At 41.3% G+C, this 17,378-nt stretch overlaps 2 protein-coding genes and 1 long non-coding RNA gene across 4 annotated transcripts; 1 reads left to right on the top strand and 2 right to left on the bottom strand.

The window, feature by feature from the left end:
- Positions 1-813: 813 nt before the first annotated feature.
- Positions 814-6,620, bottom strand: LOC137098515 (uncharacterized). The gene is made up of 3 exons (XR_010910615.1): positions 6,519-6,620; positions 3,811-4,160; positions 814-1,289 (listed from the first exon to the last, which is right to left on the bottom strand). It is a non-coding gene; the product is annotated as an uncharacterized lncRNA (long non-coding RNA).
- Positions 4,931-10,062, top strand: fzr1b (fizzy/cell division cycle 20 related 1b). Its single transcript, XM_067474796.1, has 14 exons — positions 4,931-5,146; positions 5,488-5,667; positions 5,803-5,904; positions 5,997-6,060; positions 6,155-6,282; positions 6,544-6,626; positions 6,725-6,908; positions 7,029-7,094; positions 7,214-7,316; positions 7,514-7,695; positions 7,774-8,007; positions 8,212-8,316; positions 9,041-9,133; positions 9,247-10,062. Exons 2-14 carry the CDS (start codon positions 5,590-5,592, stop codon positions 9,286-9,288), a joined length of 1,464 nt encoding a protein of 487 aa, XP_067330897.1. The 5' UTR covers positions 4,931-5,146; positions 5,488-5,589; the 3' UTR covers positions 9,289-10,062.
- Positions 9,895-17,287, bottom strand: LOC137098507 (importin-13-like). 2 transcript variants are annotated; one of them, XM_067474782.1, is made up of 21 exons: positions 16,889-17,287; positions 16,313-16,438; positions 15,600-16,240; positions 15,383-15,523; positions 15,114-15,255; positions 14,772-14,938; positions 14,532-14,652; positions 14,200-14,347; positions 13,927-14,108; positions 13,799-13,825; positions 13,548-13,682; positions 12,659-12,805; positions 12,334-12,414; positions 12,069-12,206; positions 11,894-11,990; positions 11,758-11,810; positions 11,601-11,667; positions 11,452-11,510; positions 11,273-11,362; positions 10,872-11,053; positions 9,895-10,346 (listed from the first exon to the last, which is right to left on the bottom strand). In XM_067474782.1, the coding sequence occupies exons 1-21, from the start codon at positions 16,955-16,957 to the stop codon at positions 10,253-10,255; spliced, it is 2,907 nt and encodes a 968-aa protein (XP_067330883.1). In that variant the 5' UTR covers positions 16,958-17,287; the 3' UTR covers positions 9,895-10,252. The 2 variants fall into 2 exon arrangements, with proteins under 2 accessions (XP_067330883.1, XP_067330885.1); XM_067474784.1 differs by lacking the exon at positions 9,895-10,346 and adding an exon at positions 10,571-10,649.
- Between the last annotated feature and the right edge of the window lie 91 nt (positions 17,288-17,378).

Consider the following 17,378-nt stretch of genomic DNA (forward strand, 5'->3'; position numbering starts at 1 on the left):
CTTGACAACAGGAACCATAAACCATTTTCCTTTAGATTCAGCAAAAAGTATCTGTTTATGATAAACACTAGCGCAGCCTGGGACTAGCTTTTTCCATAGTGGTGATCCATACTGTCATAGCAATGGGCAGCGAGTTTGTTTGTTCTAGCACAAGTCTTGCGGTCTGTCTGTGACTGACGTCAGCAGCGTGAAGGCAGACTTCCCCAGCTTCGGCAGCAGTGTCTGTGAACAAGGTCAGGTTGGGCCGGAGGCTCTCACTGCCAGTCACCCTCCTTTCTCCACTCCACCAGCCAGGCCCTGAAAGAACCTACGGTCCGGGGCCAAGGCAAGAGAGGAAGAGAACCACTTCCATCAAAACAAACCTGCTCTCTGCATATCCACTTTATAAAAACAAATGTCTTCCTGGAGTTTCTCCTGGCCAACAGCTGTTTGTTTTTAGTCGGGTTGACAGTAAGGACTGAAGTCAACTCGGCAGTCAGTGGGAGGAAAACAGGCTAATATGGGGCATTCCAGGATAATTCAATAGTGGTTCAGGCATGTGTGGGGATGGCAGAGATCAGCTCCGAGTGGCTGAGACAGATGGGTAAAACAGTGAGTTAAAAAAGACAGTAGTGCCATGGTTTAAAGAAAATTATGAATCTGGAAAAGATCACACAAAGCAGTTGGCTTCCTCTAAGGCCTCTTGTATGTGTGTATGTGAGACTTGTGTTTCGTAGACTCTGAAATGCAGGATTAGGACAATAACAGGATGTGTGCTTCCCAGAAAATGTCACAAATCATTGAGTTATCAAATATGGCGGCAGTCTTTGCAGATATGGCATTGTTTTTCTGAGTGTGCTTCTGCTTTGGCGAGCAACTGTCTCAAACATGCTCAGATACAAAGGATTTGTATCGGGAAAAGAAAACAGGAAAAAAAATGCTAATAAATGTCAAAACAAAGTCAAAATGTAACATTTGTTTTTGTAATATTATTGTTATTTATATATTGCCTTTTTGGAAAAAACTAAATTATATAAGTCATAAATACAGAAGAAGAAACATTTTTGTGGGATAAATTGTTTATTTTCATGATACAGGTTTATTTCAAATTCTTGCATTGGATGCATTTTAATAAGAAAATAATAAACTTGGACATTAGCTTGATTATAAAATGTCTGACTGTGTAAAATCACATTAATCCGGATGCATTTAAGGACATTTCACTAGCGTGACATTTGTGCTGAATCCTCAGGGTTCATTATCCAACGTGCAGTCCGCATGGGAATTGTTTGGACACGAAAGGGACATCCCTGTGGGGACATAGAGGTACACAAGAGTACACTGTCATCCATGGTTGTCAAAAAAGAAATAAAACACATGAGAGGATCCCACATTCTACACACTCAAAGAAGATGCATTCAGGCACACGCATGGCTGCACACAGACACACTCTGAAAATTGCCTGATATAGAATACTCAATATGTATGAACCCATCTAAACATCAGATATGCGATAAAAAAGCAGATTATTTCACAAAGAGGTTTTTTTCTGATTTTCTGCCTTTGCATCTACACAGGTCTGATATGAGAAACTTGCAATCCCTATTTGCCTCTCTTGATTTTGACTAGATAAATAACTGTCCTTATTTAACTCAGAGATGAAGAGAAGCAGAGAGAGGAAGGGGAGAGCAGGCAGCTCTGCAGCTCTCTGATGTGTCAAAGTAAGCAAGTGAGTGGGAGGAGATGTTTAACATGCGCCACAGTAGCTCAGTCTGTGGTGGAAGGGAAGCGACATAGAGAGAGAGAGAGAGAGAGAGAGAGCGAGCGAGGCCCCCCTCAATGCTAAAATATGTAATGTGCCACATTACCAGGAAGGTAAGATAAGCTGAGCATAGTGGCTGCAGCACAATGTGAACACCTGAGATGTTGTTGATTGTGGCCCAGACCTTAGATCTGTGTGTCCTGGGAGATTATTTAAAAGGCTTGTTTTCAAAAAGGCTGGAAAACCATAGCATTCTGCAGCTTATTTAATGATTTTAGATGACGTAAAAAATATGGGTATTAACCACGTATCACAATTAGCGCTGGCATGATTTAAAGATAAGATTTAGATTTTACGGTGATACCCTGATGCTATATTTTCCAGACCTCTGTTTACTATGCACCAGCACTAACTTTTCCATAACAACTTACTCAGAGAGGACATGAAGAGTACAGTTACAGATGTTTGCCTGGAAAAAATGCTGAGTTTACAATCTACAGTACAATGTTACCATGTAAACGGTTTTTTCTTTCTTTCTTTTTTTCTTTCTTTCTTTTTTCTTGTCATCAAACCAGAGATGAGATTAGTCAGCATCCTATTGTTGTTTTGTTGTAAATTCCTGTAAGGATCTCAGAGCGTCACAGTCTGCAACCACTGACCCAGCTTCCTCTGTGCCCACTCAACTTTACTGTATTACAGGAGTGATAAGGCTTCTGTGCTTCCCCCTCCACCCTGACCAGCGCAGACAGCTGCTTTACAACACCAGACGCTGCCCTCCGTGTCGGCATCAGGGTTTTCAAATGTGAAGCTGGCTGCACGTTGCCCTGTGTGGAACTGATGGAGGATGCAGATAAGGCAGCCTGTTATGACTAGGCTGTTCAAAAGCAAAATGCAATAATGGCCAGATAGTACTTTTTGTGTAATCCGGGTGTTTGTGTCTCTGTGTGTCTAGATGCATGCACAGGAATGGAATGTGTACACAGTGATTGGTGTAAATATACTTATAGAGATTATGAGATACAGATGAGAAAAAGTACCTATATCCTATATTAATGTACTTAAAAAAAAGTCTTTATCACAAACAAATGTCATGCACCTGAAAACCTGTAAAAGTACAGATCCATTATTAGTTAAATGCACTTAAATGTTTATTATTATTATTTGGAGTTACTGTTAAATACATGTCTAGTTTGGTTCAGTCTAGAGGCTCCCAATCTGGGACCCGGGGGTCACGAGATGATCAATGACACAAGAAAGAAGATTAAGCTAAATTTTGTTACATTTGATTTCCATCCACTATTTGCAGTTAGCAGTTGGGTGAAAAAATTATAAAGATGATAAAAAGATGGAGTTGGCATGAAGGCTAGTTAGCAAGCAGGGAAAGAAGGTGTCACAGCAAAACATGGATCAATATATGTGATCGCTCAAATAAATTGATACAAATTAATTAGGCAGCTAGAAGTGATGAAAACAACTTTGGTTAGCTAAAAATAATGGAGAAATAGTCGAAGTAGTGTAGAAAGCTACTACTGACAATAAAAAAGTGAAATATATTATGTTGATAATATATATAAATGAAAAGAAGAAGAAGATGGATTAAACTGTTAAAGTGTTGCATAAAGTGTGAAATAGCAGTAGTGTTAGAGTGAAAATAGCTCAAAGTAATGGATAAATTGTCAAAAACAGTAGCCTAATGTATACGTGGATGAAAAAAATATGTGTTGATAAAGGCGTATTTTTAGCTGACCGGTGTGTGTGGGATAAAAAAGGTTGTAAACCCCTGCTCTTTTTATTTTTTCTGTTTGGTATAATGTTGAATAGCCTTTAAACCTCAAACACGTTTAAATAAAACTTTTATAAAACTTTTATATTTTCTGCAAAAGCTCAATCTAAAAAAAGTAACTAATAGCTAAAAGTGGAATAAAGCCAACAGTATTTGAGTACATGTACTAAGTTACTTCCACTACTGAAAATGTATGTGTATATATGCTTTGTCAGTACTGAAAAGAAAACCCCCAAAGCACAGAAAACAATTCAGAGACGATACAAACAGTGTCTGCTTGGCTTACTCCAGCTCTGTTGACATTGAAACGTAGGCTGACCATCTCACACTATATCAAGGGCCAGCGCAGCAGACGAGCCTACGTGCAGATCAGAGTGCCACCAAAGATGCCATGTCCCCACCCTAGCATGTCAGTCTCATTAAAGCCCAGACAGCAGCAGGCCAGTGTTCCTGTCTTTCCTGCTCCTCCCTCAGCCCCCGGCCGGTGAGGACAATTAAAAAAGTTAATTCAAATGCATTTACAGGCTTTTTGGAGTCCTTGGTCTTCTCAAGATGTAGATTTTCTTAAATATCCTTTTAGAAAATGGTTTTCCCGTTGGATTTGTTGACTTTATCACTGCTTGAGGTCTCCCAAACCTGTATGTGCAAGAAAAAAAGAAAGAAAGAAAATTTTACATATTAAAATCTTTTCTGATCTTACTTAATTTCAAAATGCATTTAAGTGGTCTGTGTAGTTAATATTTCACATCAGAAGCCAAATCCAAAATGTTGTATTTTAAGTATCATCCCTTGATTTGGAATATAAATTCAAAAGTATATATTTTAAAATACTTTCACAAAAGGGGCAGCACTGTGTAGAGTTTGCAAGTTCTTCCTGTGCTTACGTGGGTACTCCAGCTCCTCCCACAGTCCAAAGACATGTACTGTATGTTTGTTGTGGTTAATTGTGACTGTAAATTGCCCCATAGGTGTGAATGTGCCTCTCACCTATCTTTATAGACAGGTAAAGATATATACATTGTACAACTCACTTTCCACTTTATTAAGCACACCTGTGCAATATAAATTAATCTAATCCAGTCTCCCATAAATGCTACTTTTACAAGATTAAAAAAAAAATCAGTTTTTAGGTTGAAACTCTCAAAAAGATGATAATTTTACTACGTGTTTACAATTGGGCTCATAGTGGGTGGTGGATTCATAATGGAGTGCATTATATTAAGAGGTGATTCCAATGTTTTGGCCCCCTCGTTCATTTAAATAGTTCATTTAACGCTGTCGCAATGCAAGGTGGAAAAATTGCGGTGTTGTAGCGCCACTCAGTGGCCACGAAGGGAACGACCATAGTGCGATTTGCAGTGAGCCTGTGTCAACAGCGGGTGTCGCTGTTCAGCCCCGCTCTGACTGTTCAGACAGCAGAAGTCAACCAAAGAATTTCTACCACAGCTGATTCAGTCGCCATCTTTGTCGTGAAAATAAACAACACCATTGAGCCGCGTTGGCATTTGGATGTTAAGGCTGTTTTTTGGAAGAAAGCAAACACTTTCCCTAGCCGTGCCACCGCTGATCTTATCAACCGGAGATGAGAGTTGATTTAGCGCCCCGAGCCACCGTGTCAGTCGGTAAGAAAGCCTCAGTGTCGAGCGGTCGTCAGCTGACGTTACATCAGTAAATGGGTTGTTGTGCACGCGAGCATGATACCATGACAACGGTGCGGCTGTCATTAGCGCACCGTGAAGCGTTTTAGCCACTTTAGCATCGTACCTTTCTGCTTTTAACTTTGGCGAGTAAAACACGGCAAACACTGACTCTGCCTTTAAACAATGTAACGATAACAGCAGCGCGACCTACATTTGTCGAGGTGCACAGACGACAGAGAGACCAGGCCGTTCGGTGTGTGTTTGTATGTGCGGACTGTACACATGTGTTTCTGCTCTGAACTGAGCTAACCTGCTTTTAACAGAGATGGGGATCCTTTGCGGATGTCCTCACCGGGAGGGAGCGGAGGTTTAAAGGGGGCGGGGAGGGCAGCAGAGGGGCCTTGCTGCTCGTCAGCACTGGAGAGATGGACCAAGAATACGAGAGACGACTGCTGAGGCAAATCAACCACCAGAACCTGCCGACAGACGCCCGGTTGTCAAAGGTGAGACAACGACCTTTAACATTTGTCAATGCTGGTATATCTTCAGGTGTGGTATTGGCAACTAGATCACCTAATATCCGTGAGACCCCCCTCAGCCATCTGTATGGATTTACTGTCCTTCTCTGACAACCCTAGTGTGTAAGTGCTACCTGCAGTCCGGTCAGTGTTAAATCAGGGGACCGCTTCATCCCCACCCGTGCTGGGAGCAACTGGAGCATCAACTTCCACTATGCCAATGTGAGCAATTGATTAGTTTATCTGTCAGGTATCCTCTTGATTTATAAGCATGCAAGCACTGTAATTTAAGTGCCTTTCATTTTACTCTGCAGGAGAACTGCCGCTCTCCCAGTCAGAACCATAAGTCAAAGGATGCCAGTACGGATTCAAGTAAAGGTCAGAAAACCTCACTTGACACACTTTTGTAAAGTTTCTTGAAATGGCATAATTCAAAGGTTTTAGTCGTGGGTTCTCACTGCCTCCTCTCCAGATGCTGTGGCATATGCTGCCCTGTTGAGAAATGAGTTACTGGGGGCAGGGATAGAGACTGTGCCAGACCCTCACACAGATGACCGGCGGCATGCAGTCCTTTCTCGAGACTCTCACAGCCTTTTTAGGGTAAAAGTTTGTTCCATCACAGAGTCGTTTGTTTCTGCATAGCTGATATTTACATGGTAATGAGGACGTTCTTAAAGAAGTGGTAGTAACATTGATTTGTATAAGATCCGTTTGATTAGAGAGTCTGATTACATAAACATGTATTTAGTAAAATTATTGACAACTAAAATTTTAATATATGCTAACAATTAATATTAGAGTGAATAAAAAAAGCAAAACAAAATAGAAAAACTGACCTGAGTCTGCTTTGTGTCTCCAAAGTACACTGTTCACACTAAGAGAGTGCCTTTCGATAGCGATAATGAAGTCTCACTTTACTCCCTTTCGCCACTTAGTAACAAGAGGTATAGTATGTCTCATTTACTGCCGACTGAACTGTTCTCAGTTTGCACTCAGATACTGGTTAGTTAACTTTCCCTGTTTCCTCTTAATGTTTCTGTAGTCACAAGCTGCTCCACTCCCCTCGAAAACCAGCCAGGAAGATCTCAAAGATCCCTTTCAAAGTGCTGGATGCTCCGGAGCTGCAGGACGACTTCTACCTCAACCTGGTAGACTGGTCAGCAGGGAACCTGCTCAGTGTTGGCTTAGGAGCCTGTGTCTATCTGTGGAGTGCCTGCACAAGCCAGGTCAGAGGACGGTCATTTATACATTCATTTACTCAAGTTACTTGCAGTGGAGGAGTCTAATACACGAGTGAAGACAGTAGAAAAGTGTAGCTTGTGATGTTTTTTTACTTTGTGTTACAGGTGACCAGGTTATGTGATCTTTCAGTGGATGGAGACTCTGTTACATCTGTTTGTTGGAATGAAAGGGTGAGCCTTCAGAGCTGAAGCTACTGTTTATGTGCCAGAGTGGCATGAGAGAAAACAGAAGAGCATTAATAGAAAAATAATTGTGCAGTTTGATTAATGTTTGGCCCTGATTTCCCCAGGGGAGTCTGGTTGCGGTTGGAACGCACAAGGGTTACGTTCAGATCTGGGACGCAGCAGGAGGGAGGAAGCTAACCAGTCTGGAGGGTCACTCAGCCCGTGTAGGTCAGTCATAACAGGACTAAAGTGGAATTAAACCTTTGCATATTAACACAAGCTTTTCAGCAGCTATTTTAAACTTAGTAAGCCTAAATTCCATTATGGACTGTAAATATTTAACATCTCCACATGTGATTCTAGATGCATGTTTGATAGCTGCAGTGAAATATTAGACCTTCCCCTCCTACCCTTTGTGCCCAAAGGTGCCCTAGCATGGAATGGGGAGCAGCTGTCATCTGGTAGTCGGGACAGAGTGATACTCCAGCGCGATGTCAGAACCCCCCCTTCTGCCGAGAGGAGGCTGCAAGGTCACAGGCAAGAAGTGTGTGGTCTCAAGTGGTCTCCTGACCACCAGCACCTTGCGTCCGGAGGAAACGATAACAAGGTGAGTGAGCTTCAAATTTGGCTGAAACTAAATTAAAATGCATTGTAATTAAAAAAATTTTTATTCTCTTCCCCGTAGCTATTGGTGTGGAACAGCTCCAGTCTGCTCCCGGTGCAGCAGTACAGTGACCACCTAGCAGCAGTGAAGGCCATTGCCTGGTCCCCCCACCAACATGGGCTGCTAGCATCGGGGGGCGGGACTGCTGACCGCTGCCTGCGCTTCTGGAACACACTGACGGGTCAGGCGCTGCAGAGCACAGACACTGGCTCCCAGGTCTGCAACCTGGCATGGTCCAAATATGCCAACGAACTGGTGAGGACCAAGCAGTATTGCTGCAAAGCCAGGTTTCAACTGACAATGCATGTCGACTTCCTCAGGTTTTCCATTTGTGTGAATGCCCAATAAAAATAAGAAGGATCTTTCTTTATAACACAATTCAGCAGATCTCCAGGTTAAGCACAAATGTACAGTATGTGTTTACAGCATTTGAGTTATTTGCACTTCCTTTCTTTGAAGGTGAGCACTCATGGCTACTCTCAGAACCAGATCTTAGTGTGGAAGTATCCATCGTTAACGCAGGTGGCCAAGCTGACAGGACATTCCTACAGAGTCTTGTATCTGGTAAGGCTTCAGCTTTAAATAAATTATTTCATACTGGGAACAATTGGTGATTGTCAATGATTGTCAGCGATGTTTTCTTTATTGAATAATCACTTTAGTTACTCTTTAATCAGAAATATGTAATGCTTTTTTGGTCATACATAACAGTAAACAAAGGTTTTAATTTTGTTTTATCGTTTCTCATAGTTTTTTCACTGTTGTCGACCATTATATAGCCATAACAGAGCAAGTAATTTAGTCAACAACTGGGTAAATAATTGATGATGAAAATGTATTTATTTTATTCATATTTTTCTTGTGGTGCTAGAATTATCCAAACACGTTATTTAAGTATCAGTGTGAAGTACTGATTGAAATACTCATGCACTTAAAAATGATTTTTTAAGAACGGAACACTTATGCAAAGTGGACCCTGTAAGTGTTATTATTGTGAGGTCAAAGCATTTTAAGGCTATAACCAGTTTTTACAGCAAACTTAAAAAAACGTATGATACTATTTTATAATGTAATGCACAATATTGCATTGACTTACTTCATGCTGCCTGATTAGACCTCTTCAGTCTACAACCACATGTTGTGGGGAAATATTTGATTCTTTATCATGTGTAATTGTACTTGGTTACATTTCACCATTGGACTTATTCAGTTTCAAGTAAAGTAGTGCCATTATAGTACTTTAAATATCAGTTTCCCGCTCAGGTTCTCTGTGCTTCTCCCTTTACAGGCCGTGTCACCGGATGGGGAAGCCATCGTCACAGGAGCTGGGGATGAGACACTGCGTTTCTGGAATGTGTTCAGTAAGACACGCTGCACAAAGGTACAAATAGGATCCATGTTTGTGTTAGCAGCAATGTAAATGATTTCTCAGAAGTTGTTGGTGTTGAGCTGAGATTTTTTCTGAATGTTTAAATACTATTTCTTTTTCTTAAGGAATCAAAGTCAGTGCTGAACCTTTTCACGAGAATACGGTAGTGAACATGTTGGCTCAGGACTGGATTAGAAGAAAAGGCAGCAATTGAACTGCACAGTCACCCAGAAACACCCAAAGCACTTAACGGTAAACTCACTGGTCAGCTCATTACTGTAGGTATGTCGGTACAATCTAATTCTATCAAATGTTGATTGCAGTAGATGGTACAGATGTACCTAATGAAGTGGCCACTGAGTGTATACCCCTCTCACCTCAGAATCATTTTTACTGACCAACTCAACTACAGGACTTCATCAGTCATTGTTTTCTACAAGTGTTTCAGCCCCACTGACAACTGCCATCTCTCACAGTGATGTCACTGATTTAATTATGACGCTCTTGTCAGGACATGTTGTCTTGTTTTTCTTTTCTGTTGTGGAAGTGTTTAAATTGTTTTGTTATATATTAGCAGAAGTATACATGTACGAGAGTTCTAAACTACATAATGTCATGACATCACATTTTTAAAGGTTCTCCTTTGTCATAGAAGAGCAAGCCTGGCTCAGGTGGGGAGGGTTTCTATATTTTGATCATGTGTGATGATCTACAGCAGTAAAGAACTGGAGAAAATCAGTAAGTGATGAGTAAACACATACACAAACAACTGCTTGTGCAGCTGCAGAGAACAATCTGTTTATTTGAGTTTGTCAACTGTCCAAAACATTCCTGGAGAGAAAGGAAGATCACTATGACTTTTGAGACATTTTATTCTCCTGTGGAAGTGACAGAAATGTTTTATTAAAAACACGTTCCTCAGAGGCTCACATGTAACAGTCCGATTAGTCTGTGGTTTGTTCAGTCAAAGTCCAGTGGTTATTCATTGTCCATTGTTATTTGCTCGGGTAAACAGTCCTATTTGGCACTGTTTTCTGCTGAAATGAGTTGACGTATGTATTTGGCTTACTTCAGGTGACCTTTCTCAAGAACTTGATGAGCAAGTAAAAGATGCTACACTAACAGCTTGGACTAGTAATCGGAGTATCCAGAACCCTGTAGGCCTCGACAAAGCAGAGAGAAGTCCTTCACAATATCCTTAATGCGGCGCTTGTTGGTTTGTTCCCTTAGAACAAAGAAACATATAAAATTTAAGACATTTTGACTAAATGTCAATTAAAATAATCTTTAAAATATGTATAGTCCCAACAATACCTGTTTTAACCAAATAATCAAAGTTAAAATAAGCCAGATAGGTTAATATTTTGCACTTGCTAGGAAACAGTTACAGAAACATAAACATTCATGTGCAGTAGCGTTTCGGAAAACCTAATAAATGCTCTCCTATGTATTTAATTTGATCTCCACCAAAGCTTTTTATAAGATACTAAATGCTAATTTACCTGAGCTTTTTCCCTGCCTACTGCAGCTGGAAATGAGAGTGATGAACCAAAACAGTAAAGCTGAGAGCCAGAAAGCATTGATAATATATTATATTAATATAATATAATAATATAATATTAATATATATAATATTATAATATAATATAATATTAATTTAATATATATATATATATATATATATATATATATTAGCAAATATAGTGTAGATAAGCCACCTGTAGTATTAATGGTTTAGATCGATCAGTACCTTAGAAGCTGCTGACTGAAGCTGCGTTTCTGCTCTGGGGACACCTGGGCTGATGGGAATCCAGGGGTCTGGAGTGTTTCTTTCAGCCACTGGGACAACAGAGCTGGACAGTGTCTGTTTAGACTTAGCAGCACCTCGGAAAAATGCTCTGTTAGATTGCGAGGAGAGCCACCTCCAACTGCCTAAGACGGGAATAAGCACACAGTCAGCTTCAAATGCAAGAGGGTTTTAAATTTCAAGGAAATGCATCATAAGTAGTACAAGCTAATAACAAGCTAATAACACAACAGGTGTGTATTTTCCAAAAGAAATATATGAAATATTATCTATATAGCTCCATCACACAGGGTCTAGGTAAAAATTTGAGTTATTTTCTGTCCCCTGTCCAAAGCCTGGTTCACCTGCAGTATGGTCTCTGTCAGGAGTTTCCCATCGCTCTGCAGCACTTCCCCTAGTGAAGACATGTCTTTACAGCGAGGCAACAGTTCTGTCTGTCATGGAAAGAAATAATAAATAAATTAAGCTGATAAATTAAACAAATAGACAAAAAAAAAAACTGCACATTTGTGCTTCAACTTACAAAGAATAAACTGGCAGCTTTTACTGTTGGTGTCTCTGGAAACTTGAGTGATAGTATTCCTGGAGAAAATAGAGAATGATGGCTTGATAAATGAGTCAGACAGATAACTATTGTAATTTAATGAACTACTAGCACATAATGTTGCTCACCACAGTAAAACAGTGGATTTATATCCAGCTGGTCAGACAGGTACAAGTCAGGCTTTCTTTTAAGAATCTAACAGTGAAAAACGGGTGCGGCAGTCAAGAAAAGGTTCTCTCTGATTCCAATACATGTATACATTAACAATAAGTGGATTCAACCAACCTGAGCATGAAGGTGCATAAACGATTCTGCAATATCAGGATGATCCCGTGGACCTGTATAATAAATGTGATTAGCAGGACAAGTCTGTGTGCAAACAAATGTCTGTGCAGCTTTTTTTTTTTTTCTCTTTTTTTACCTTGTTGAAATATGGTGAGTGTAGTTGCTGTTAACACTTGAATAAGGCTTTTGATGTAAGCAATATGATGTTCCTCTCCAGCAAATATATGCACCATCTAAAAGCAAAAACATAGAAAATGGCCTCTGATCCCACAAGCACGCTTGTATTCAGGCCCTGATGTGTGGGGGCAAACCTGTCGTGTCAGATCCAGAGCAGAGGCTTGTGGGAAGGCGCTGTAGATTTGCCCAAGCATCTCACTCAGCTGAGCCACCATGGGCCCAAAATCATGTAGGAGGGTCCGAACGGATTTATCAAATACCCCACACACTGCCTGGAGCAGGAGAAAGCGAGCACTGTGAGCAAGTGTGAGTCAGAAAACACACAGAGAGAAATCATACAGTACATGAAAAGACACACACAGGATCATACACATACGCAGGCAGTGAAAACCCTCTTACCTCCACAACTTCTGAGTCATCAAGCCATTTGCTGAGGATGGTCTGGATTATTGCAAACACTTGCTCAAGCACAACTACAACCTAAAAATATAAATTATGAATTTAAAATACAAACGCACATTTAAATGTATCACCTTTTCAGAAATGCTGCTCCACAAAGGCTGCGCTGAAGTATTATCCACAAAATACAGATGAAACATGTCATTTAATGCATATTTTAATTTCTATTACAAAAATACAGCAGCTAATATGATATAGGATCCTTACATATTAAATATCATTCAATTTTTAGTGAAAGTATGGTGGTATATTGACCTAAACTTACTGGGTTGTGTGTAGGCTGTGAGGGGGGGAGTCTGGAACTTGCTGCTCCTTCCAAACCATCTGATTGCCTGTTGATGTCCAGAGTAGTAAAAATACTAGAGAGCATCCCGAGTATGTGGATAATAGACTGTTTATTAGTAGGATTGGGCTGTAGAGGGAGAAAAAGTGGTTCAGATACTGTGATGACAACAAGGCGGCAATGCAAAATGCAATTTTGGTTGTTAGTGAAAAAACTGTATAGCATAGCATAAATGTTAAATGAACAGTAGCCACTAATAATTTATATCAATAGTTTGAAAAGATAATATTTTTTAAATGGGAAAAAGGGTAAAACAACAATTTCTTTTGTCCTTCATATATTTCATGCACATTTAGCTAATACAAATGTCTCTCCCTCAGAAATTACTTCAAAGTAAAATGTCATTAATGTAGCTGGTGCAAAGCTTTGCACTAGTATAATTTTCTGGTAAGTATTAAATTTTTAAATGTTCCTTGACCAGTTGTGAGACCAACCTTTTTTATTGTAAGTTTGCATCCCCTTACAATGAAATGGCAAACAACGTGCTGTAAACTATGGTTACATTTTATAGAGTAAACACAACTTTCTACTTCAAAATTATTGTCAGAATTTTATTATATCCAAATGATTTGTTGATTTGCATCCTTTTCAACACTTAGTTGTATCACTTATTACTTTAAATACAATTAATATTAATATTTTGTGTTAAGAGAAATTATGAACTAGAAACCAGATTTTCAAGGAATTTAATTACAGCAAAGTACCATTAGTGGAGCACCAGTAAAACTCTATACACTACACTATATGTAGTGTATAACTATATAATCATATAGACTATATATCATTTACTTAGTGGCATGAGACACTTTACTTCCTGTTGGGCCAGTGTATCCAGCTGCTGGATGTGAGGGCTGATGAAGGAGTGCAGCCTGCCCAGAATCTCATCCACAGGCAGGGCAGACAGGAGGAAACCCAAAGCCTGCATCAGCCACATGCACTGGCTGCTCTGCACACAGACACACAACAAGGCATGGGACACACATTATACGTGATGTCCTCAAAGAGACAATTGGTGCAGTTTATTCTCTAAGTACTGTGGACTGTTGGTGGATGTTTATTCACCTTATGGATTTCTTTCACCAGTACATCCTACAGACAAAATGTGGGTGTCAGTAAGTTTTCCACTTCATGCAGCACATTTAAAGTTTATTATGAGGATTTCTATAACTGTACAAAGTTCTTTGTCTCACCTGCGACACGGTCAGGATGTCCTGAGCATAGGGGACGAGATCATGTCGGCACTCCCTGCAGATCCTCTTCAGAGTAGATACACTCGACACAGAAAGCTCTGGTTTAACGAGGCCCTGAAGCACCATGGGTAATATGCCACCAAGCATCACTGGATGGTCAGCCAGCCACTCAGCCAAGGATCCTGGTCAAGAGGGAGCAGGTAGCAAGGGGACACAATCACGAAACCAAGTAGAAATGTTTCTAAGAGACACAGTTAACAGGTGGATGTGTACCTATGGTGTACATGACCGTGTCGGCCAACATAACGTTGCTGATGTTGATTCTGGGGATCAGCCCAATAAGCCCGGGGATAACATCAGAGTAGTTCACATCTATGGTCTCAGCTATGGACTGGAAACCAAATAACAGAGCCTCTGTGTCCTTAGAAAGAGAAACACAGTTGGTGATACTGAAGATAGGTAGAGATCAACTCAGTTACACTTACAACTTAACTACTAAGACAAATATAATTGATCGATTATAATGTGTGTGGTGCCCATGTCATCTGAACACTGTGAAAATACTCATCACATTTACAATTAACTGTCTCAGTTTTATTAAATACCTGCCACACTGCTGACTGCTGGGGGTCCATGAGTTGTCTGCCCAGCCTGTCATAGAGGTTACTGAGCAGGTCTGCCCCCAGCATTTCATACACATACATCAGAGTGTCAGAGATGTCCACTCTGCAATGCAAAACAGCCATGGGTTTATAGTTATTGATTAACAACCACTGGATGGATTTTAGTGCTAAATGTTCTAACAGGCTTGTGCCTTAAAGATTTGTACCAAAATCTTGTCTTACCTGTAAACTCTGAACTGCTCCTTATCGTCAGAGGACCAGGAGTCGTACTCCTCCTGGGACGGATAGTGGGATTTATGTAGTAGCACATCCACCAGTTGGAAGTAAACTGGTCTGTAGACCTGGAGGTAAACGGTCTGCTTTTCCTCCTCAAATGACAAGATGTCATCCTGAACATACAAATGAAATGATGGGAATGGAAATCTGGTAAAAAACATGTCTAAATGAATTGTCACATAGAGTCAGACATGTGTAATGCAAACATGTGACTTATAAAACTGGAAAAACATTATTTACTAATGTGGGGAAAAAAGAAAACTAAATGAAAGCTTTCCAGCTCCAAACCTGCAAAGTGTACCAGAAGGTGAGTGTGAGGGAGCTAGTGGTCTCACTGACTGGGTAATGCCCAGGGATACCGGTACAGAACAGAATCATGTTGACCAAAGCCAGATACTCCTGCCAGTGGTTCACTTGTTCCAGTAGAACCCTGTCACATACAAAAACAATCATCCAAATTATTTTATTAATTAATTATGAAATACAAGCTAAATACTTAATCCAGGGTGTAGGAACACTCTGTGTGTGTGTGTGTGTGTGTGTGTGTGTGTGTGTACCTAGAGTGTGTTTCTCCCATGCCAACAGCAATTCGACAAATACCATGTGAGGTTTCCATGTCCCCATCCTGAGCTGCTTTCTTTAGCTGGTCATGGAGACCCAGCACCAGGGGCATGAGGTTCAGCAGAGCATCAGTGTACCTGCACACATGTTCTGAGTCACACACCTGAAAACTGACCATGAGTTCTTGACCTTATTATGTAGAGTGTTTCTCACCTCTGGCAGTCAGGTTGTGAGATGGCGCTAACTATCGTCTCAACAGCCATGTCAAACAGCTCAGGGTTGGACAGAGCAGTGAAACAATCCTGGACCAGTTCATGAGTCTCCCCTAATGGCACATCCAATCCCACCCAGCTGGACAGGCAGCGCAGCACCTTCTCTTTCACGGGGTTCGACGAGTCTTGGCTCTGAAGGAGCTGACGCAGCATGGGACACATCACCGCCCACTCCCCAGCCAAGGCCTCCCTCAGCTGGGCGCGTCGAGCCTGAGTCAGGCGGCTGCTGTGGAACTCCTCTGGAAGTACAGTGAGGAGCTCCAGCAGTGCAAGGCAGTGGGCATGGGGGTCCTGAGAGATCTCGGCACTGGAGGCACCGTCAGAATCAGGCTTTTGTGGTTGGAACGCTGTCACCATATCCGCCACTGGGTGGGACCAAGCCTGAGGAATTAAGTTAAGAGCCATAGATGCCAGGGCTACACACAGACGAGTCCGCACCATTTTAGGCCCCGAAGAGAAGCGTAGGATTTGGGAGAGGAGCTGCAACCTGAGGCTCTCATGCTGGTCTGTGGGAAGGTCACTCCAGTGACGGGAAATCTTTGCGTGAAGAGTGCTGGCCCCATAAAACTGAACCTCTGGAAGCTGTAAAGAGACAGATTTACTCAAGACGCTGTGACAGATGAAATCCCATTAGCGGGAAAGGTAGAAACTGACCTTGTCAGAGCTAAGCAGAGCCCAGCAGAACTGCCACGCCTGTGCAGAGACCTGGGCCTGGGTCAGCCACTTCTGGGCAACATTCTTATGCTCCATGTCCGGGTCAAAATACAACTGGTAGAGTGCCTGAAGGATGCCACACAGCAAATGAAATGAGAACAAACAAACCCAATTGGTACTGACTGTAGTAAGTATTGAAAAGTGAAAGCCAGTTGTTTGAATGGAGATTAGAAAAAGTGTTTTCATAGCAACTAATCCAAAGCACATGGTGTTAGTTATTATTAGGACAGCAAATTCTTATAGCTGGTATCATGTTACAAACGCTGAAGTTTGTCGGCTCTCTTTATGTTAAACTACAATTAACACATGTTATTTTCCTATTTGATAAAAATGCCCATTGTTTTAAAATTACTTGAGTTATTGCATCAAATGAAACATATAAATATCAATATGCAGCTGATAAGTAATTGTTTTCAACGCAAACTTATCTGTTTTGAATCGTTTGACAGAAGCTGCATCCACCGGCTTAATTCATGAAGCCACTCGGTGAATTGGATGATTGGACAGGTAACTTACCGACTCCACGTTTTCCACCGTTAACTCCAACTCCACCGGGCTGTCCCCCGGAATGGTTGGAGGCTCCATTTGACAAAAGCTGGAGGCTTCTTCCTGTTGCTTCTGGATATCTTCGAAATTAACACCTGATCGGTAAAAACTGAATTATTCAAAGCAACATTCACTGTCGTCTACAATGTGTCAAAGACTGGCGGAGGACGCAACGGGTCATTCGTGTGTAGGTGGGCAGTACAGCCCGGCATGACGACATCCTGACCCCTGTGGGGACTGAAAATGTGTTGTCTCACATTACCAGCAGCAAACACTGACAGCTATTCAGCTGTTACCTTTTAATGCCTCACCAGTGCACTAACCTTTCCACGACAGACAAACAGTAAAACTTGCCCACAGCTTGAGTGTGTGCGCGTGTGTGTGTGTGTGTGTGCTCAGTGCTTCAGCGCTCTACAACAGGCGCTCCTGACGCAGCCAACTGCGCCTCTGACGCACTGAC

Source organism: Channa argus, chromosome 14, assembly GCF_033026475.1.
Source record: "Channa argus isolate prfri chromosome 14, Channa argus male v1.0, whole genome shotgun sequence".
In the NCBI taxonomy this organism is placed as follows: Eukaryota; Metazoa; Chordata; class Actinopteri; order Anabantiformes; family Channidae; genus Channa; species Channa argus.

What these genes read in the sequence shown, in the direction of transcription:
- LOC137098507 (XM_067474782.1), bottom strand. Translation starts at nt 16,957, where the DNA reads ATGGAGCCTCCAACCATTCCGGGGGACAGCCCGGTGGAGTTGGAGTTA. An exon ending in CACAGCCTACACACAACCCA is followed by an intron (nt 12,415 to 12,658) that starts GTAAGTTTAGGT and finishes TTATATTTTTAG; the next exon opens with GTTGTAGTTGTGCTTGAGCA. An exon ending in ATGACTCAGAAGTTGTGGAG is followed by an intron (nt 12,207 to 12,333) that starts GTAAGAGGGTTT and finishes CTCCTGCTCCAG; the next exon opens with GCAGTGTGTGGGGTATTTGA.
- fzr1b (XM_067474796.1), top strand. Translation starts at nt 5,590, where the DNA reads ATGGACCAAGAATACGAGAGACGACTGCTGAGGCAAATCAACCACCAG. An exon ending in GGAGTGCCTGCACAAGCCAG is followed by an intron (nt 6,909 to 7,028) that starts GTCAGAGGACGG and finishes TTTGTGTTACAG; the next exon opens with GTGACCAGGTTATGTGATCT. An exon ending in CTGTTTGTTGGAATGAAAGG is followed by an intron (nt 7,095 to 7,213) that starts GTGAGCCTTCAG and finishes TGATTTCCCCAG; the next exon opens with GGGAGTCTGGTTGCGGTTGG.